At 37.3% G+C, this 23,250-nt stretch overlaps 1 protein-coding gene across 2 annotated transcripts; it reads right to left on the bottom strand.

Moving 5' to 3' along the window:
- Window positions 1–1,911: 1,911 nt before the first annotated feature.
- Window positions 1,912–18,569, bottom strand: LOC104224535 (ATP-dependent zinc metalloprotease FTSH 12, chloroplastic). Of its 2 annotated transcripts, XR_710371.2 has the most exons (20): window positions 17,969–18,569; window positions 17,545–17,729; window positions 13,396–13,616; window positions 11,741–12,018; window positions 11,303–11,380; window positions 10,970–11,212; window positions 10,721–10,861; window positions 10,467–10,634; window positions 9,630–9,742; window positions 8,367–8,583; window positions 7,993–8,064; window positions 7,114–7,233; window positions 6,914–7,030; window positions 6,652–6,828; window positions 6,065–6,184; window positions 5,882–5,956; window positions 5,136–5,243; window positions 2,840–2,920; window positions 2,190–2,445; window positions 1,912–2,083 (listed from the first exon to the last, which is right to left on the bottom strand). XR_710371.2 is itself a non-coding variant. In XM_009776218.2 (19 exons), exons 1-19 carry the CDS (start codon window positions 18,401–18,403, stop codon window positions 2,368–2,370), a joined length of 3,027 nt encoding a protein of 1,008 aa, XP_009774520.1. In that variant the 5' UTR covers window positions 18,404–18,569; the 3' UTR covers window positions 1,912–2,367. The 2 variants fall into 2 exon arrangements, 1 of the variants encoding a protein (XP_009774520.1); XM_009776218.2 differs by having other exon boundaries at window positions 1,912–2,445.
- Between the last annotated feature and the right edge of the window lie 4,681 nt (window positions 18,570–23,250).

Raw genomic sequence — 23,250 nt, 5'->3', positions numbered from 1 at the left:
CCTATTTCCATGAGAGTTCTGCGGGTGGTCCTTCAGGGATCAGTGCAACCTTGAACAGGCTGAGACAGGAATTCTATTGGAAGAAAATGAGACAAGATATTTACTCGTTTGTAAGGGAATGTGACACATGCCAGAGATGCAAGGGTGAGAATACAGCCTACCCTGGTCTACTACAGCCCCTCCCAATTCCTGATTAAGTATGGCAGGACATCTCAATGGATTTTATTGAAGGTTTACCAAAAGCTGCTGGCAAAGAAGTCATATATGTGGTGTTGCATAGGCTTAGTAAATCAGCACATTTCCTAGCACTTAAACACTCATACACTGCCTTAGATGTGGCTCAACTTTTCATGGACGAAATCTTTAAGCTCCATGGGATGCCTAAGTCCATAGTGTCAGATAAAGATACCATATTCATCAGCAAATTCTGGAAGGAATTATTCAGCCTGCAGAAAGTGTCTCTCCTCACTTCCACTACCTATCACCCACAAACAGATGGACAAACTGAGGTTTTAAATCGATGCTTAGAGTGTTATTTGAGATGCATGACATTTGACAAGCCTAAAGACTGGCCTCACTGGTTAACCTTAGCTGAATGGTGGTACAGCACTTCATACCACTCCTCTATTCATACTACCCCTTATGAAGTGGTTTATGGACATAAGCCTCCACCCTTATTACCATATTTGCCTTTTGACTCTCAAGATTTGGTGGACAGAAGTTTACAAGCAAGGGAAGCCACCATTAGACTTTTGAAGCTCCACTTGGGGCAAGCTCAGAATAGAATGAAGGTTCAGGCTGACAAACACAGAACTGATAGAGTTTTTTCAGTTGGTGATTGGGTCTATGTCAAGTTGCAACCATACATGAAGCTATCCTTAAGAGATCATTCACACCAGAAGCTCTCAGCAAAGTTTTTTGGTCCCTTCCAGATAATTGCCCGAGTTGGTTTAGTAGCCTATACATTGGCTCTACCTACTGAGTCAAAGATACATCCTACATTCCATATCTCACAACTCAAGAAAAAGTTAGGCTCTCATGTGGCATCTGTGACACTTCCAACAGTCCATACAGACTCGGGCCACCTCCTTTTAGCCCCTGAAGCAATCATGGATCGACGTCTAGTCAAAAGGAGGGGCAAACCTGCCACCCAAGTTTTAGTTAAATGGCTGAATGCTGCTCCAGAAGACAGTTTATGGATGGATTTGCTAGAGTTTCAGAAGCAGTTTCCACATTTCACTCCTTGAGGACAAGGATTGTTTTGAAGAGCGTGGTATTGATATGATCCAATTAAGTCACCTTCCATTTCTGTTGATTGTAATCGATTTTAGTTAGTAAAATTAGCTAATGTTAGTTGCTAAGCTGGCTCAATTAGTTAGGAGGTTGTTAGAGGGTAGTTAGAGCACATGTTATGCACATGGGTCCGGAAATTAGTTACAACTAATTTCCCGCCCAAACTACTCTTCCTTTATTAGCTAACCTAGACTTAATTTGTATTCATTCTGTTTTTTTTGGAAGATAATCAATAAAATCTCTCTTCTCTCTAAATTCATCTAGGTTTACCAGCTCGAGTGGACTGTTCAAGAGTAATTCCTTGCTTTACTCTTTAGGAACACTCAAGTTCTTTCCAAATTTGTATCGCGAAGTACTGGAATTGTATCAGTATCTTCACTTGCGAAGTTAAATAAAGATCCAAGAGTTGAGTTGCAAAAGACCCATGAATGAGCTAAAACTGCTTTAGCTACCAATTTTGTTTATTGGTCTTTTTATATATGTTTTGGATATTTGCCAAGCTGCTAGTAATTGGGAGAAGAGGGTGATTTTCTGGCGTACGTAATCAACAGAAAAGGATGTAAAAGAACGATTAACGTCATTGATGAATGAGTAAACGATTTATAAAAGAAAATGATAGGTAGCAAAACATAAGCTTTGCAATATAATGATGCATAAATAGTCTTAAAATCAGTTATACAAAGCATTGGGGAAAACATCCTTTATACAAAGCACGTGATCGATCATCAAAATCTCCAACTGCTGAGCTCTCTATTCTCTTCCTCCTGCTTTTCTCTTATACAAAGTTCCTCTAAATAAAGCATGAAATAATATAAGGGAAAGGAAAAAGAGAAGAAAAAAGCGAGAGACAAAAAGATGAATACTAGAGCCAAGAATGAAACAGTGCACAGGCCTACCCAACGTATCTATCTATTAGCAGTATTTCCATCGGCACTTGCGTTGGATTTGACGAAGGCATTGGTCAGAGTTGATGCGAAAAAATGTAATTATCTCTATTCTCTGCGCCCCAAATTTCACTACTCGACGACTTTCCATACTAGTCTGACCACAAAATTCCAACAGCCACCACTGATTTTAACATCTGTGGAGGGGTGCGGCATAAATGTCCAGCGGTTGGTAACTCAAACGGTCATTATGAGGCAATGGTCCTTCCTGAGAATTTTAAAAACAGATTGTTATGTGCATTATAATTACAAGAATCAAAACCAAGACACCTGATAAAAATGTGGATGACAGTATAAGGTTGCCAGCTCAAATATTCACAAGAAAGAGCCCCCGAAAGCAGCAACATAATAACAGCATGTGCTAAGCTATTGTAAAGTCTTCCACTTTGAAAGGGCTAATTCTCCGTAATGCAAATTGAAAGAATATTTTAAATAAAATAACAGCAGACATTTAACCGGGGTGCAATGTACACATTCTATATGATCCCTATCTTCACGCTTCTAAGGCAGTAAAGAACTAGTATTATTGCTGTTATGGAAAATGGTTGTTATAAAGACTTCACATAATAACTGGAACATATATATGAAGATGAGAATATTACCTCCTCCATGTTTATTTGAAGAGGCTTCACAAAATCTTCAAACATGGTAGGGCTTAACCCTCTAATTTTGTCCTCTACTTCCTGAAGAAGAACCAGCAGAGGATGTCAACAGAAACAAGGATGCAAACAAAAGATGCTGACAAGTCAAAAATAAAAACTGAAAGTACATCCCAGATTTTGATGAAAAAAATAAAGCGTAGATTAGTATGCCAGACAAGAAGTTATAAAATAGAAAAGAAGTCCACAAGTAGGCACTAAGATAAAATTAAAGAATATATACGGGTTTTACCACTCAGATAGTACGCCCAAATAATGCAGTCAGAGAATAAGAATTAAAATGTCCAATGTTCTCCCTGGAATGCAAACTACCATTTTCCTGAATGAGCCAATCCAATTAGGAATCTCGGTAATGCGGAAACAAAATGAAAACTGAGGTTTGTTTAAAACAGTTAATCAGTATGGTGTTTACCACTGTTAAACATCATTAGAGGCATGTCTGCTAGGCATTTTAAAATTTTCCGTCCAAGTCTCAAATTTTAATATCCATCTTGAATTTACCACTGTTTGACAGAGCTTGAGGAGCGACGATGGAATAAATTTAAATTGGCACGTATGTTTAAGTATCTGTTTAACAATAAGCTCCTTTTGTTCCGTAAGACCGCAACATCCTCTTCTTGCTATCTATAAAGAAGATCCTCTTTAGTACTGTGAATGCTCTAGCACTTGATCTCTCCTACTTTTAGCAAGATATAAAGGAACCATCTCTTTCGACGTTCTAAACTATATCTTTCTGAACCAAATAAGTTAACGATTCCTTTAAAATAGGCTGAGTGTGCATTTGGTGTATATACATATATATCTCTTATTTGATTTAAGTCAGCCACATTAGGTATTACATAGCTCTTTGATCTGCTAGTTCTATTATAGCATATACTGGTCCAATTACAACATGTTTTCTAAGATTTTCTATGCCAGATTTCTTTGTCAAAATATAACATACATACAGTTTATAATAGGTTTTTTTCAATAAAATAGTTCACGATAGGTTGTTTTTGGAGCTTCTAAGCATGAAGAATATTCTAGCTGAAACCAGATTTAGCATATTGTTATCAACACCAGAAATAATCCATAAATTATCTCCCCAAATTACCACGTGTCGATGAGTCGACTAGGACTTTATCATGAGGTAACATGAAATACGTTTTCCTCTACTTGCGGTACAAATCTATATGCACTTCCAAGTCCCGTCAAATTTTCGTGTCTCAAGTAGGAAATAAATTAACTCCGACTTTTTCTACCAGATATTTCAATCCTCTAATCTAACATTTCAACCCCGAAAGCAACAATCACATCATAAGACACTCGAACCACAACGAAAAACATAGTCAAAAATTTATCAAAGTACCTTCTGGTTGTTCGAGTACTCATACTAGTACATATATTTTTTGTTTAGGCTTTTCGATGCATTATACATTCTATTCCTGGTCAAGACTCCTTGTGCTTGCATTAAAGACCTACTTTTCCATGCCATGAACATCTTATAGTGCTATAGTGATCTACTCCCTCTGTCCCAATATATGTGGCGGTGTTTGACACGGCACGGAGTTTAAAAAACAAAAGAAGACTTTTGAAACTTGTGATCTAAAACGAACCATAGATATTTGTGTGGCTTTAAATCAATTCATTAAGGGAAAATTAGGAATTCTAAAGATAAATTGTTTCTTAATAAGTAAAGGCGACTTTCTTTTTGGACTGACTAAAAAGGAAAGAGTACCACATAACTTGGGATGGAGGGAAAATTAATTCTCACAAACTATTCTCGTTTAGGGAATGCCATTCCGGCTTATAAAGAAACTTCAAAATATTTAGGTGTGATTTCACGCGTCAATCCACTTGCTGGCTCCTATAAAATTTTGTCACAATGTTTCTAACTTTATATGTTCTTTTTCATTATTTTGAGAGCTATTCCTGGAAAGATGTTTTAAAGTTCAGATATATCAAGCATTTCAGTAACTTTTTGAAGGAAAGGCCTGAACTATTCACAAAAATCAGATGGCATGTAACAACTCATACAATTGAATAGGTGGGGAAACAGGTACATAACATGCAGTAGATACTCTATACGATGCATAATAATTGAGAAGAAAGCAAAACAAGTGCACGTGGTATGGAAAATATTGATTGTTGCGAGGAGATTGAGAATTGATTTGCAAAAAGCAGGTACATAAATATACTTCGATTTCTAATCAAATATACACTTAACATAGTAGAGAATATAACTGCAGGTTTATCATACCAATCCAGTTATCCTCGAGTGTTCAAGAAGCTCATTGGAAATTAAATCCAGTATATGCCTGTTGGCCATCAATCCCCTCATTGCAAGTTCTTCTGTCTCATCAATATACTGTGATAGCAATTAAGTTATATTATTGCGAAAAAGCAGAATAAGAACTGCTGGTAACAGATGCATAATTCAAACTTGTATCACAAAACTAAATAAGCTTGCTATCTTCCTTATGGATTTGTAGTAATCCCCAGAATTCAAATCTTTTGTAGCAGTTAATAATACTTTGATGGGAATAGGCTGATACTACTAAAGGTGGACCAAAAGCTTTGATATGCACGACACCAATAAGCGATAAAGTGAATACAAACAAAAAGGAAAAGGAAAACCAGAGTAAAGTTTGTAATAGAAGTACCACAGTTCTTAAGCAGTTGGACGAGTTTTCCACAAGTTATTACCAAAGAACACAGGAAGGAGGCCCATGACACTGTAACTTTTTAAAGAACTTGCATGTATAATCAAGAAGCTCGGATTGATTCCGTTTCTTTTCCTTTTTTTATTGGTGTTGGGAGACTCGGGTAGTGGCTGGTTGCATACACCTTGGACGGGTTTTAAGTTGCTGATGCATTTAACAAGTGGAACGTGTAGCATAACAAGCAAATAGTCATATATTGAAAGATTAGCAATATGGAAACAAAACCATTTCTCCTGTCCGAAATAACAAATGTAACCATAAAAGAAAGGAAAATTTTAGTTACCCTTGTCAATTCACGAGTAAATAGCTCAGAAACTTCAACTGTCATATTAGCAGGAATTATATGAGGATCATCCCACTGAATCATCAAGAGGAGTAAACAGGTAAGTGAAACGAGAATATGTTGTAAAAAATAAAAAATCAAGCATTAAATTGAGCCAGTTCATGTTCCACGAAAGAATTATACCTTATATTTTATAATCTCACCATCAGGACTGTCAGGCCGATCACCCAATCCTAATCTCTTTGTCAAAGCAGTAAGGCCCAACCTGGAGTTTCTAGGACTTATCACCATTTCCCGAGCAATCTGGCATAGATGCCGTATAAATTTGAGTTGACATCAATTACATACTAAAAAGTTGTTTCTTTTCACCTCCCCCACTACTAATACTAGCACAAGCATTAGCAAATCTAGCATGTATAAAAGCAAAGAAGCTTGAATGCGGGTATTCACACACACACACACACACACACACACACACACACATATATATATATATATATATTTGTACTAACATATGGAGGCATGCAGGTATTTGTCTAAATGTATGTAGATGGGCAGCAAAGATTTTGTTTTGTTGTAATTTTTCTCAATACCTTTAATTATACCTTCCTCCACACCTCAAGAATATTCGTTAACGATAAAACTGTATTACTCCACCACCCTATAGTTATCGCTCCCACCACAACCCAAAAGAGGAAAACACAGTAAAATCAAGAGTACTTGCTCTGTCGCTGCTTGAATGCTGCAACAGCTGAAGAAATGTGGTCTACCTTTGTAATCTTTTCTAGATCATCTATTCCTCCATCAGTAATGTCATCACCAAATATAATACGTTCAGCACAGCGCCCTCCATGAGCTACTACCATTTGCATTTTCATGTAGCCAAAGGTTGTATAACCTTGATCAACCACATCTTCTCTAGGGTAGAAAACAGATATCGCAGTTTCCTGCTCATTCAAACGAGTAATAGTTCTGAATCAACAAAAGCCGGATTGAATATAACATAACTCATGTTCATGTAAAACATAATACCTTGCCACCAGGTAGAAGCTGAGAAAAAGCATGCCAATCAAATTGAGGGAACAAGTGCGCCAAGACAATGTGACCAGCTTCATGGACTGCCAACAATCGTCTTTTTTCACGAGATACCTATTACAAGATTTTAAATGATCACAACAATAAACTGATACATCATGTCTCTCGTCTAGGAGCAACAGGGAAAGATTGCATACACTCTGCTCACACTTCTGCTGCTCTTCCTCTGTCAGGAGCACACCCATACCCTCAAGCAATTGCTTGTCCAAAACATCAATAATATCCTTCTGGCCAATCTTAGAATGTCCTTTCCTTACCTGCGTGTAAAATTTGATTACTTAAGCAAATACCCTCGAGAAATGGAAAACCAGAAAACATTTTCAGTCATACCGAAGATTAATGAGGACATAGTTAGCATATATCAAGTAAATTTTCAAGTTTTAATTATTTTAATCAGTTCTCAAAGTCTGGAAACTTTGGTGTACTGCTTGACATAGATATGCGATAAAGGAGTTAAGTTGGAGAGTAGGCCATGCATGCAATTTAAGTTATATCTGTTCAATTCTGGGGTTTGTAATTTGCCCCTATCTAGATAAATTTATTGTTGAGATTGGTGATTCTTAAAAAGCACTTGTTTGCTTGTTTACTCTCACATGTGGTGACAGCTCTTATATTTAACTTCTGATTTTGGTTAATTTCCCTGGCATCTGCTCCACAACTTTCAGTCACAGCCACCTAAGTTTGCCATATTTTACTCTGTTCTTAGAATATTATATGCTATCCTATCCACCCTCTAATTTTTTTTTTTAAAATAATACTGTGAAGTCAACCGCTACAGCAAAAAGCTAATTACATGATCTCAAATCCGCCAATCTACTGTTTCTATGAAAAGAAATGCATGGTGTGCTCTCAAGTCTCCATGGTAATAATGTGATTTTTAAGTCAATTGCCAATAACTTGCCAACATTGATTTAGGAAAACAATACTAGTCGAGGAAACAATAGATCAATAGATATTATGAAGCACCAACAGTGATTACAGAAGTTTCTGGGTCAAAATACAAAGAACAAACTTACAGACATTATTCCAGCTTCATTGACTAGATTTCTTATGTCTGCTCCAGAATATCCAACTGTACGAAAGACAAGCTGCAACACCGCAAAGGAAAACAATTCAATCAAATTCCTAAACCTGAGCCTCAACATCAGGGGCTCCAAATGGAGGGTTTCATCAGTATACATCAAGTAATAAGAAAAGAAGTCCATTGTCTTCCCACACTAGGTATAAGAAAAGGAAACAACTGCCTTTTGGCCTGTGAAGTAGTAGGGTTGCTCCTGACCCCTTCAAAATAGGCAGTATATAATGTGAAAGTAATTTTTTGTTCAAAGAAATCAAATGAGATGAAGAAATTCCAAGCTAGTAACAAGAACGAGTAAAGCAAGCAATTTACTTTCTCAAAGTCAACATCCTCTGAAAGCTGCTTCCCAGCACTGTGAACTCCAAAAATTTGCACTCGTTGCTTTGCATCTGGTAAACCAATATACACCCGTCTGTCAATACGTCCAGGGCGGACAAATTCTAAGTCGAGTTCATCTGGCCGATTGGTAGCACAGATGAATATGACAGCTTGTCTTAGTGAAAACCTATCAACACCAGTTTTTTCTTTCCTGCACAAACAAATCCAATATTATCTTGTGCAAAACAAAACAAGAACATAGGAGGGCAAAGTGGCTTTGCCTTCAGTACTTCTAGAATATTAGCATAACGTTTTTTGGTATGTATATTACTGTAACCTTCTAGCTCTGGCAGTGTACTACAACAACAATAACAACCACCCAGTGGAATCCCACAAGTGGGGGTCTGGGAGGGTAGTGTGTATGCAGGCCTTATCCCTACTCTGGCAGTGTACTAGTAGATAAACATATAAACCAAAACTACATCACAGAAGCTTTGATGTTTTTTCCCGAACAAGTGGAGATGGGGTGGGGCCAGTAGCTCACCCTACGGGATCGCAATCCTTTGTCCCGGGGCCAATCTCTGTCCAACCCGAGGAAACCATTACATGCCTTAGAAGATGCAAGCAGCATATGTGCCATGTCTTTCCCTTCTTTTGATAAAGCAATAAATTTCATTAACGAAGGGCATAAAAGGCCCGTATACTAGTACACCAAAAAGTAGAAACCTTACGAAAAGATAGGAAACACGCAATCTTCTATATATATGGGAACCTTGTGGGTGCACCAAAAAGCAATAAGGGATAAGAGACCATTCCTCATCATTTTCTACTCCTTCAAAAGCTCTCGCATTTCTCTCTTTCCAAACGGTCCACATAAGTGCAAGTGATGTCAGCATACTAATTAAACTGTTAGGTGTTGCAAGTTAGTCAATTGCCAAGATACTAATTTCAACTCATATTTGTTTATAGTTTGACAAAACTCCAAGTTCAAAAGATTTTTTGTTTTATCATATCAGAAAACTCATGACTCAATGGCAAAAGATTTCACTGTCCAGAGACTTTAGACAGTGTAGGGAAGAAGCGCGGAAAAATTCATGATGAGAAGGGGAAAATGTTCTTTAGAACCCATATCCAGCACTGCAGAATAAGATTCTATATCAGATCTCATCAAAAGCAGCAGATCATACTGCTCTCTAATATGAAATTTTCTTTGCAAAGAAGAGTGTTATATCCATGGAGTGAAACTAAGATACTCACTCCCCATCAAGCTGAGCAATCAGAGCCTCAAATGTTGCTTTCCTGCGCGGATCATTTCTTGCATGCCTTCCAGCAATAGCATCAATCTCATCTATAAATATAAAAGCTGGAGCCTACAAAGAGGATAACAGAACGTAAATTTTATCCCCTTGAATTAGCACGAGTACATCGTGCGAGGCAGGGGAGGGGAGGGAGGGAGGGGGCAGAAATCAAATCATAGTGAGAATTCTCAAGAGAAGTGACAGGTCCTATTACTTGAAGGCTAATGACATCAGAAAAACATATTTCATTAACAGTATAACATTAGGGCATGATTTCTTTGTCCAATGATGGAGATTTTATCATCAGAATCGAAGCCAGCAACACAGTATGTTAAAAAATTTGTTAGTTACTTCATCCACAGTAATTCAACCAAGCCTCAAGACCTGTTAGTTCGTGTATGGTGCAAATAGTGAAGCCAAGAGGTTACATTAACATGCATTTAAAGGAGCGTAACAGTTTTAAAGTAACTTCTGCATTGACCTCATCATAAAAGCACAGACTTCATCATAAAAGCACACTTGATAAAATGAGCTTCAGATTTTTAGTTAGACTGAACATCTTGTTATTGCTTTAGAAGCTTCTTTGGAGATTACATTCATGTCACCAGTAGGTTAAGATTTACAAGAAAGGTTATAACTTAAACAGTGACCAAGCTCCCCTCCCTCTCTCCAACTTGTTTTAGACTGGTGATCCAGTGGCTGTTTCGGTGCAGAGATCATGTGAGGAAAATTTGTTACTCTGAGGAACATTCTCATCCCTATACGTCAATATTGTAACTAGAAGAAATAAACTCACATTTCTCCTAGCAATAGAAAACATTTCATTGATTCGTGCAGCACCACTTTTTTCACTATCAGTGAACTCTGCACCAGAAGCAAATACAAAAGGCATCCCACTTTCCTTTGCAAGTGTCCGAGCGAACAATGTTTTGCCTGTTCCAGGAGGCCCAGACAGAAGCACACCCTGCCATGCATTAAAATGAATCAAACTGAAAAAGATTTGCATAATACATAGTTTTAGTAAGTCTTGAAAAGATTGTATGAGTTTACCCGCACAAATTTGACATCTTTCTCATAATATTGCATTGGATTTCCCATATAAATCATCAATTCATCCAAAAGATCCCAAACATCTCCTCCCAATACTATTTCTTTATACATCGATTTCGTCTCACCAACTTCTCCAACTGGCTAAGTAGGCAAGGGAATAGGAGTTAAAAGGGGACTGGTATATAAAACAAATTCAGAAAAATAAAAGAGGCAGGTATTAGATTAGATCCAATAGAGATGAAAAGATACCAAAATAAAATTTTCAGCATAAGCCATATCGAAAAGTTGATTATATTTCTTATAGAGGAGGCGCTTTGTTGTGATGTGCAGAAGCATCATAGATTCTCTTATAAACCACAAAATCAGTATGCCAGGCAATAAAGCAAAAAGAACTTTGAGAAAGTAATGAATTTGCCGCTTCTGAAGTAGATCTACTTCAGCTCCAGAACTTGATATCATCTCAAATAAGAAAGGATCTAGTGGAATATCAACCTGAAAAGGAGGAGAATACATTAACCAGTAAATAGGTCGGTTCAGGAACAGTAATGAATTTATTCTACAAAAGATATATATCTTACGCACAATATATTCAAGTGGGAATCCTTCTTTCATTGTGACAAACACTCTCTTCAGATCCTCCGTGAATACTATAGCAGCCACCTGCGGATATTAAGTTAGCAAATCTAATAGAAAGTGAATCCATATCTACGTCAAGATAATGCATTAGTTTGATTCCACCTGAACCAAAGAATTACAGTCTCCAGCCAGAATTCAAGCAAAGGCAAATATTTGTTTCACAAATATAACTTTTGCTATTTTCCCTTATAACATCATTCAAAAGAATGAAGAATGGGGTGGCATCACTACTTGAAGTACAATTCCCTTATAACATCATTCATGAATAACGCTTTATGACTTAGAAGTATCCAACATTTATGTCCACTTGAAAGCATTAGAACATAAAGGGACAACCATATCCGAGTATGAAGAAACACGGAACAGAGAAAGCGGAATAATTACCTCAGAAGTATCAAGCTTCTGAAGAAAATAGGTATAAGGAAGTTTAGGACGATATCTCCACCATCTTTTGGAGATCCACAATGCCCTGGCTCCTTGGGTTTCTCTCGTCTTCTCAACCACATCTTTGCGAAGGCTGTTCTCAACTTCCTTCATGTCAAATTCAACCACATACCTTGAATTTACTGAATCTAATTGTTCTGCTATCTTCTCCTCTCTAAGAATTTCGTGCCATGCTTGAAGCCTTTCACGCCATGTTCCACTCATATCCTGATTTTCAGCTGCAAAAACAACAGGAAAAGAAATGCTTCAAACGGCAACTAAGATGATCTGGATTCACCCAGGCAACTGAAAAAACACAATTCACTCTAATTGTTCATTGAAGTCTAAAAGATTATTCTGGGAATCTCAAGAATTTAATCTGATCAGTTCTAACATAATAAGTTCTGAACTTAACTCTACTTACTACACCTCTGCTTGACAAACTTACCTAAAAGTTTAGGAGTGGTATCATGTAAAACATATAAAAAAAAAACCTTAGCACCATGTTATTTATGCATTTTACTACAAAGTATTAGATACGTATTTAACCAAAATTAGCTCGGCCTTTCTGGAGGAAGACCCAGGCATAACCTACAATGTTCAATCCAGCTCCTTGAAATTACCTTAATCTGGATGCACCCAAAAGTGAATTTAGATTTCTATGTGATATGGTGAACCAGAAAATTGACAGTAAGTACATCTCTTATGTTTGATAAGGTAGTAAGTACATCTCTTATTATATGTTCATTTATATTTGATGAGGCCATTTGATATAAATTTTCCTCATTTTATGATGTATGATTCCTTCCGCAGTAACTGATAATCTCAAAGAAAATTAGAAGAAAAATCAGGAGCCTCGGGGCAAGGTAGCCTCTACCACAGCCCGAGGTGATAACGGGGCTAACGCCTCAATAGGTGAGGCATTCCCCCCTCATGCACGCTTTACACCTTGACTCTTTTCCCTTATGCCCTGTGCGCGCTTTTACACCTTGGAATGCATTGATTTTATTGTACACTCTGAAACATATACGTTTAAATTATTTTCCAAGTTTCCAGGTTGTTTTCATATTTTAATATACTTTTATTGTTTAAACTAATTTTCATATTAAAAGTTCAAAATCCGTGGGACTTATGTCCCATGCCTTGAGATTTACACCCCACCCCATAATAGATCAAATGCTCCGCGCAGCACCTCTACCTTTAAAAATACTGAAACACCCCCACCCCCCACTCCCCGAAAAAAAAAAGAACAATCCACCAGTTTAAAAGTTCACTAATATTTTGGGGAGTGAAAAAGTAGAAAGAACAAGATTGCAGAGTGCAGCTTATTCATTTTGAAGTAAAATAAAGTCAAAAATACTGATATACTACTACACAATTCTTCTCATTGTTCATTGAACAGGAAACCATCAAGAAGGTTCTTCTTTCATCCTATATAAGAAATAAAAAGAATATATAGGAAACTACAGAACTATGTTGCTAGCATACGACCTATACATTTCCAGTGAGGAACTAGAATAGCTTATGATACTGTTATTATCATTTGCACCTCCTTTTGAAGAGGGAAGGATAATTAAGTACTTACAACATTATGCAAGCGTAATAACAAAACTCACCTGAAATTCCAAGATTCTCTTTCAGAGCCTCTTTATCCTCTACTCTCAATCTAGTATCACGCTCTATCACCTCTTTCATATTATGACTGCCAGTGTCATCTTCCCAAGCATCTTCACCAATGTAGGAACTGTCATGAATAAGAGTTCCATCTGCTGCTTCAATGAACTTCTTTAACTTTAGACCTTTGGGGGTAGTCTTCCTCCACAGACCTTTCTTGAATCTATAAGAATAAATGTCCAAGAACGGAGTTGAGAGATCAAAAAATATCTTCAAGCACCAATGGATCAAGTAACAACATATATTTGCATAAGGTGATCCAGGTAAATGTGTCCTCCTATAACATAAACTGCATTGAGTTGAATATCTTATAATGGTCCAGATCAAACTACTAGTCTAGACTTTTTTGTTGGGTTTTGTCCCCATTTTAACAAAAGGTCACGTGCTCAAAGGGTTTTGTTGCTTAATCATGTGCTCAATTGTGCTTATTAGTTGTTTAGCCCAAATTAATGGTATTTAGGAACCTTATCGAAATGAAAAGGGAAATTAAGGTTGGACCGAGGTTAGGCAATCTATGGTCTCGTTAGATGGGACTTCTATTTAGAGATTTTATGCATTTAGTGGACACACTAAAAAGCACCCGAGACAATCCTTTATGGTTAAGCTTAATATGTCCTAATTGAGTGATTTCACATAGACATGCTTGGATTACGTGGTTAGGATAGTCCTGTAGACTGATCGAAAAATGGGCTAGGTAATTTAATCTCATGTTAATATTTCGACCGAATAGTAATAGACCTATCAAATGCGGTTGCTTAAGGAGTCTGTGTGAGTGATTTGCCAGCCTAGACCTCACTCCTCATTGTTAACCCTCACTCCTCATTGTTAACACTCACTCCTCATTGTTAACTTCAAGTGCATGATCATTTTCCTGGCTTTTTCAATTGCTTACTTGTAGTTGTTTCTGGGTTTTTTTTCCTATAACCATGGTATATCCGGGCAGACTTGCGCACACCTCGACTAATTCCACGGGATATCTGCCACCTCCCACCAGCAACAGGTACTAGATAACTTTATCCGCCAAGGCTTGTTTCTACTTTTCTTTGATAAAATAATTGCTTGCTTCTACTCGTACTTCGTAGTTATAAGTAATTGCTAACTTCAAGTCGTAGTTTCTATTCAATAATTATTTTCAAGTCATATCCTCATGTTTGTGCCAAATTATGCTAGTTTAATCAAATTTCTAGTTCAAGTCACCCTGATCCCGTATGACCGATGTCCGAGGTGCATGCTCATTGATATATTTTAGAAATAGTACATTAGTAGTACTAGCAACAACAACAACAACAACAACAACAACAACAACAACAACAATAACATACCCGGTATAGTCTCACAAGTGGGGTCTATGGAGGGTAGTGAGCACGCAGTCTTACCCCTACCTTTATGCAGGTAAAGAGGCTATTTTCGATAGACCCTCGGCTCAAAGCTAGCATGCATAAACACAATAGTATAGAGGAAGACATGCAGTACATTAATAGTACTACCGCAAGAAATAATTACTATAGTTAAGTTATCAACTATAATTCATGGTGTTTTATTATGAATCATAATCCAAGGCCAATATTAACTCTTGGGCAGGGGTTCATAGGAGTGAGGTTTACCATATCCAATAAAAAAATATATGGAGTAGACCAGAGGTGTTGAAGCTGGAGGAGAAGGTGCTAGCTCAGTGCATATTTCCCACATCCCACAGTATGCTGATGACACCCTTATAACGTCTGAAGTTGACAGAAGACAACTTAGGTATCAGGGTGCAATTCTTATTGTCTTTGAAGCCATTTCTAGGCTCCACATAAATCTGGCCAAGTGTTCTCATTTTCTTGTAAATGAAGTTCTCATTGTAGAGGAATTGGCTAGGCTGTAGCATCAAGTATCTTCCAACTAATTATTTGGGTATACCTCTTATATTTAATGGAAGTTATTGGAAAGATAGTTGTCTTTGGGAGGTACCAGTATTGTCAAATGTGAAAAGCTCTAAAATGCACTCCAGCTTTATTGGGGTTTTAAGTGCAAAACTCAATTAAAGTGTGAGCTTTAGTAAAAAAAACGCAATGAAGGAAAAAAATACAAAATATATATGTAATTCAACAAAAAAGAAACAAATTCATTTTCCTTAACAGCTAATACACTTATTTGTTGATTATATAAGTTGTTTAGTGCCGCTTGATTCAAGATAGAACTCATGGGCAATGAGGAGTGCGCCTTAGTGCCTTCCCTTACACTGAAGTGCAGCTTAAGCGACGCAAATCACTCTCCCAAAGCTTTTCTGAGCTTCAGGGATTAAATGCGCTTTAAATGAGCCTTTGACGACACTGAGAAGTACACTTATCGTAATAAATAATGTTTTGGATGCTTTACCAACTTATGTGATGCCAGTTTCCCATATGCCCTTAAAAGTAGAGAAAGCCATAGTCAGACTATAAAAGTAATTCCTATTGGAAGGACATAAAGATAAGAAATATTTTCAATTGGTAAAATAGAAAATTGTCGGATTTAGCAAACAAGATGGTGGTTTGAGCATCACAAATCTAAGAATGCACAGCAAACGTTTCTTTTCAAGTGGTTGTCAAGATTCGATAAAAAAGAGGGGGGTGGTGATAGTAAAATATGGACAAGAAGGTTCATCGTGCAGAAAAGTAGTTTCAAGCTCTTATCAAGTGGATGTTGGAAGCACATCAAAAACCAACAGGAAGCCTTAAATTCAAGGTGGGAGATGGTACAATAATAGATTTTTGACATGATATGTTGGAAGTGGCACAACCTTAAAGGATTCGTTCCTATATTTCTTTAGCTTTGCTGCACAAGTGCCACGTTAGCACAGAGCAAGACACATTATGGCTGGGACATTTGCTTTAGAGGAGACTGTGATCATTCGGAACCTGAGAGGGTAAGACAGATATTAGACAGCCTGAGAATTCCTTGGTGTTAACTGAGTAGCCAATCCATATTCTGTGTGGGTAACAGATACAGTGCTATACAGCTTGGTGGCAGTTAAAATAGTAGGGATAGCTGGCCTCGGAAGAAGGTTTAGGAAATCAAAAGCTCCATATATGGTTGCTTGATTTACTGGGAGGCAGCCCACATGAAGCTGTGTTGACTGTTGACACAGGGAAACAAAAGAGAAATTAAGCTGTGTAACATATGCTTTATGTGTGAAAAGGGACTAGAAGATACAAGGCTTTTTTCATCCACTGTTCAGTAGGCTCATAAATGTGGAACCTTCTCCTTAACATCTTGGGGTTATGGGTCATGCTTGCTTCTCTAACGGATGTATACTGGTCCTGGCAAAACAAAGGCCTTAGGAAGGAGCAAAGGAGATTTGAGACGGTATCCCAGCTTGCATGATATGGGAAGAAAGAAGAAGTGATGGGTGTATTGAAGGAAAAGCTGAAACCATGCAGAGATTGAGGTATAAATTTTTTACCCTACTAGTCTTTTGGCTAATTTGAAGGATGTTTATGAATCAAGTTACTTGCAGGAAAAGCTGAAACCAAAGCTCTATGCAGGCATAATCTATTCCATATATTAGTTTGTTAATCAAGAAATCCCCGAGAGCCAATTGGCGCATGAATCGAAGCTCGGTAGATAATGTGCCCGCCTCTCTAACCTTCTCCACCCAAATACGAGGATTTTGTCTAAGGCAGTGTTCGAACCCGTGATGTGCGCCTAATCACACATCACGCGTCGCACTATTGCCATAAAACCAAAGCCCTGCGAGCCATAATTGGTTTTGTATATATTCTTATGTTTCGCCAACACTTCATTGATGTTGGTTTTTTTTCTTTCATTAATAAAAGTTCTATTATCAAAAGATGAAGTATAATGTCAAGATGCATCTCAAACTGATCAAAACTCGACATCACATCATTTTATCTATAAGAAGATGAATCATGGAATGATCTCTCTGGATATCATCAAGTAATAGAGCTACCAAGTATTCTGTATTCATCATAACACAGTTAGTTGATTAGTGAAGTACTTAATGGTAGAATTCAAGTAATCCCATAAACAAAAATCCAATTTGTTGTTTTACTTTTACATTCTTAGGGATCTGTTTGAGCATTACGGATAAAAGGAATTATATTTACCTTTTGACATTTACAGGAGTAGGTTCAGGAATCAGTGCCTCCATGTATGCCTCTGTAAGTTCTTTTCGTTCCCTATTAATCATAGGAGCTCGAATGGCCATATGTATTTTTTGACAAGAAAATACCGTGAATATAACATAGATAATGAAGACGCCAACTCTCTTCGAATCCCATTTCTTGATGTCCTGACGGAACAAAAGAAAAAGGTAGGCATAATGTTAAAAGAGTTTATGTTCTATGCAGTGACGTGTAAAACATATTTTCAAAACCAGGTCACTTACAAAATGATAATTAGCCTAAGGTTAAAATTCTCCGATAGTGTAAATAAATCTTAACAATACCAATAAAATTGAAATTGTTCATCTATTTCAAGAGTAAATAATTGGACCCAACAAAAAATGTGAGGAGAAATGCTCAAGTTCACCTTCCAGGACTCGAATTTGTTCCAATTTAAGAATTCAGGAAACAACTCGGACTTAAAACGTTGGAGCTGAATTTGCCCCTTTTTGGCGGAGTCAACAGCTCGACCAGAAAATTCTGCGACTGTATTTTTAGCATCGTCAAAATCAAAACCGGTCTCTTTCTTCACAGAATCACCCAATTGCTTGACGAACCGTTCTGAACCGCGGCGAATGGACTGGGAAAGGCGCAGCCAAGAGAACCCTTCAGGATTATAATTATTATTATTATTATTATTATTATTAGTGTTCGCAGTAGAAGAAGCTGAAAATGTAGGTCTTTTCAATTTTCGTCGGCATTTGAAGGGTAATCTGAGAAAGAGGGGACTGACGACGAGTGGTTTTGAAGATAAATGTATTATTGGATTCGGCGGGTGAGAAGCTGTTGTGGTTAGATGCATGGAGAAGGTGGGGTGTAGAGAACCGTTCTGGAAGATAATGCTGACCCAAGGTGCAGTTTTCGGCTATGGAAGCTGGTCGGAGAACTGAAATTGTCTCCGCGAAGGGCTTGGGTTTTTTTAGAGGTTTATCTGATTGGTTTGTAAAACATTTTTTTCCAAGGCAGAATAGTTCGGATGTTTAGTTCTCCCTAAATTTCACGTCATCTTTAATATCTTTCTAACTTTTTTTTTTGTTGGTAAAAAGGCATATTATCATATTAGTTTTTTTTGGGTCAACGGATGAAATTATATTAATTTAAACGGTAACATTACAAGGAGCTTGTTGCAATACATTACAAAAGGTATAATCAAAAGTAGTACTATTCGTGGTGTTGACCATCCAAGTAGTAATAGTATTAGTAGAGACATGAGAGTTACTAATAATATAACATAGATTTCTAATGTTGCTAGATTGTTACAAGCGCTACTAGAAATTGTTTTTGTAGTTCCTAAGCCTTCTGCATCTTCTTGTATGAGCATCAAAATGGATGGCGATGGAGTCAAAAAGGTGATATTGTTAGATGGGGTCTTCCTTCTTCCTTGTTGGGCTAGAGCATGGACAACTTTGTTGCTCTCTCTAAAGCAGTGTCTGACTTGAGGATTCCCCGGTTTCTTCAGTAGGTACCTGCATTCATTCCAGTGTTTAAGTAAATGGGGTGGGTTTGTTCCAATAAATGAATGCTCTCAGAAGAGTCTGTTTCTATTCCAGGGGAATCAATTGTTTGTCTCAAACAATCTGGAGCCTTTGTTGGAGTGCTAGTAGTTCCATGTACGTATGATTATATCCAAATTGACATCCCACGAAGGCTAAGACACAATTTCCATTTGCATTTCGACATACTCCTCTGATGCCTCCACCTTTTGCTGCATTTGTAAAGGATCCATCTATATTGAGTTTGTAGTATCTAAGAGGGGGGTATGACATATGCATTGGACATGGTGCTTAATTTTTGAGTTAGTGACATGTGCCACTGTATGTTGGAGCTCTAAAGTTTTCATGAGGACCAAGTTGAGAGATAGTGTGTTAGTCAAGTTGTGGAAATTGTTAGAAAATGTATTCCCAGGTGGTCATATTATTAGGGAGGTTTGGGTTGAGGTCTTTAAGCCAAAGGAGCCAAGTGTGTTTGTTGGTTTGCAAAAAGTAGTACATCAATTCCTAATTGATTCCAGAACTGAGTGGCAATGTGGCATTGGAGGAAGACGTATTGAGTTGTTTCTTCCAAAGTAGTGCAGGTTGGACAAGCAGATGATATATTCATCCCTAGTCGATGAAGGTATTGTCTTGTAGGCAGTCGATTATGCAAACATTTCTATAAGAAAAATTTGATCTTATTGAGAGTTTTGTGGGACCAAATCCAAGAGAAGTTAGTGACTGGAGGTGTTAGTATTTGAATTATTTGGTAGGTCGATTTTGTGGAGAATAAGTCATTAGGGTTCAATGTCCGAATTGAAATGCCATTCTTTGTGGGGTTTGGGGTAATGTTCAGGATACTGTTTTGGATGTCAATATGTAGTGGAAAGGATAGCCTGTTCCAGGACCATTGGTTGTTTAGTAGAATATTAGCCACATTTAATTTGTGATCGTCTCTCTGTACCGGTCCTTGTAATAAGGACTTTAATGATGGAAAGAGGGGAATCCAAGCTGAATGATAAAGGTTCGATGTTTTCCCATTGCCTACTATCCATCCTAGTCCCTTTGAGCAAACCTCCCATCCACAAAGGATGTTTCTCCAGATGAAAGAGCATGAGGAGGTAGTTTGTCTTGATAAGAGTGGTTGCCCATAGGTTTTGTGGGTTTCTAAATAGCCTCCAATATAGGCTACTAAGTAAAGCGATATTTTTGTTATTGACTTGTTGTATGCTTAGGCCACCATGTTGTTTGGGGAGAGTAATGGTATTCCAGTTAATGTAGTGAATTTTTTTATGATTGTAGTAGTGCCCAGATAAAATCGCGTTGGATTTTGTCAATTGCTTTTAGGGTTTTTTTGGCAGGCGGAAATACTGCATTATATGATTAGGAATAGAGTTCAGAGTAGCCAAGGCGAGGGTAGATCTTCCTGCTATCGAAAGGAAATTTGTTTTCCAGCTGGACAATTTATTGCGCATATTATCCAGGATATATTGAAAGTTGGAGTGTTTAGGCTTGTGGTTGAGAATAGGAAAACTCAAATATTTGCCAAATTTTGACCAATGGCAATGTCCAGTGTCGAGGCAATGGTGTCTTTAATAGTGGTTGAGCAATTCTTTAAAAAAATAATTTTTGATTTTGTGGAATTTATTGTTTGCCCTAATAAGGAACAGAAATATGAGAGGCGGTGTTGGATTGTGAGGGCTGATTTGCTATTAGCATTGGCCATAAGTGTAAGATCATCTGCGAAAAAAAGGTGCGAGAAAAATGGGCCATTAGTATTAATGTGAATTGGGTCCCAATTAGAAAAACTTGTTGGGACCAAACACACACTCAAGTATACGTGGTCTCATGTAATAAAGTGACTCGAAAGTCGGATGTTGAACCCACAGAGACTTAGATTGACCATAAATTAAGCAAACTAAAATCTATTAATTGTTCAAGATATTTAAGAGTGATATTTTTCTATTAATCTACTATTGCGACAATTAAATAAGTAACAACTAAATTATCACGAATGCAATTTTGTATGATGAGATTTTACTTCAAAGGAGATGGAAATTCCAGGGTTTTAGTTAGTTTATCAATCCTATTAAGTTCAATAATCACACTCGTTAATCTAGATTATCTATAGTTGCTAATAAACCGGATCATTTATATGAATAGCATGGTCCCACATACTACTCGCATGCCCATAATATATCAATCCTATATTCCTATGGTATTGAGTCTATCATGAACGAATATAAAAGGTATTTAATTAAGCAAGACTGTTAGGTATATTTCTATCCTAACCGCGAAATCTTCCCCCGAGTCACGGATTCAGAAACAAGCTCTCTCTAATTCTACTCTAATCTAAACACGGCTTTCCCAAGTATAGCATAGATAGTAAGGTGAATTGGTAGCTACAACAATTCACAATTTAAAACTAGAAAGAAACAACCACAAGATGATAATCCAAATTAACAAAGATATAATTAATAAACGTTAATAATTATGTCAACCACAACCTTAGAACGTAGAGTGCTTAGCCACTCATGTTCGTACTTCGTAGTAACAATTTTCTAAGTATTTTGCATAAACAAATTACAAAGAAAAGAAAAAGGGATGAAGAACCCTATAATTTTCTCCTCCAAAAGTTATCCACATGATGTCTTTGCCTCTGGTCGCAAAAAAACCTCTCAAAGTGGCGTTTTAGGTCTATTTATATGTGTAGAAAATGACCTAAACGTGTAGGTCAAGTCCTAGTCAAACCAGGAGATGAATTAAGTCTTCAAAACTCGGAATGTGCCGGCTCAAACCTGGTGTCGCCAGGTATAACGCCCGGTAGACCTCGCCCAGGCCTGGCGTCGCCAGGCATAACGTCTAGTTAAGCTTGTCTTTGCCTTTCCTCGCAAGGTCTAACGCCTATTACAAGCCTGGTGTCACTAGGTCTAACGCCTTCTTTAGGCCTGCCTTCGCCAGCTTTCTCCTTTTCACTGTTCTCGAGCACACTTTCAATATTTAAGTATCCCTTTTGCTCTACTTTCATCTCCAATTTACCTACATATAAAATAGACTCCATTACGCGCAAATAAAGTATAATTTATCATTAAATCATGTAAAATACAAGGCAAATAATGTACAAAACTATAAAATTATAGCCCCACATCAGCAGTGTTGGATTATGAGGGCTAATTTGCTATTAACATTGGCTATAAGTGTAAGATCATCTGCGAAGAAAAGGTGCGAGAAAAAAGGGCCATTAGTATTAATGTGATTGGGTCCCAATTCACGATATCTAATTGATGGCGTATGTACGTGGACAACAATTCCATGCATAATATGAATAAATAAGGTGAGAGGGGATCACCTTATCTGATTCACCTTGTTGGGTGAAAGGAATTTGTCATGGCGTCATTAACTAAAATGGATATTTTGGTTGATCACATGCAGTTCATAATAAGATTTGTAATTTTGGGGGAAATTTGAAGTAGTGAAAAGCTCTGTGGATAAATGACCATTCAAGGTGGTCGGAAGCTTTTCTAAGTCAATTTTTGCGATAAATTTGCCTGTCGATCCTTTTGTAGAGTTAAGGTGGTTAATAAGCTCTTATATTATGATAGAATTATCACAAGCATGTCTTCCTTTGAGGAAGCTAGTTTGGTAAGAGATAATTAATTTAGATAAGAATGGCTGGAGCCGATTGACTATAATTTTCGTATGACTTTGTACAAAGTATTACAAAGTCCTATGGGACGAATTTTTTTTAAATTGTTTGCAATGGGAAATTTTGGGATCAGGCATAAAGGGTGTTGTTAAGGTTTTCTGGAATTGTTTGATGTAAAAATATATAGTGGTAATATTCCAGTAATGATTTTCCTACTATGTGCCAGTATCTTTGGAAAAAGGGATGATAACCATCTAGACCTGGCGCCTTGAATGTTTTAAAAGATAAAAGGGCATTTATAATTTCCTGATCATATAGTGAGCGGTCCAGTTGGGAGAGAACCATTTGGTGGTAGCAGGTTGGACTATTATGAATGTCTTTCCAGTTAGATTGCAAGTGATTTATTGTGTATATATCTTAGAGATATTGCAGGACATGTGACGAGAGCATATTTGGATCAGTGATCCATTTGCCAGTGTCATCTTTGAAGAAGGAGATTCTATTTCTTCTTTGCCTATTAATAGAAAAAAC

This window comes from Nicotiana sylvestris, chromosome 6 (assembly GCF_000393655.2).
Source record: "Nicotiana sylvestris chromosome 6, ASM39365v2, whole genome shotgun sequence".
Taxonomy (NCBI): Eukaryota; Viridiplantae; Streptophyta; class Magnoliopsida; order Solanales; family Solanaceae; genus Nicotiana; species Nicotiana sylvestris.
This window is presented reverse-complemented; position numbering and strand designations above follow the sequence as displayed.

Coding starts and splice junctions, on each gene's coding strand:
- LOC104224535 (XM_009776218.2), bottom strand. CDS start 18,403: ATGCATCTAACCACAACAGCTTCTCACCCGCCGAATCCAATAATACAT. Junction 8,584..9,629: donor ATTGCTCAGCTTGATGGGGA/GTGAGTATCTTA, acceptor TTGTTTGTGCAG/GAAAGAAAAAACTGGTGTTG. Junction 8,065..8,366: donor AGGATGTTGACTTTGAGAAA/GTAAATTGCTTG, acceptor GCGGTGTTGCAG/CTTGTCTTTCGTACAGTTGG.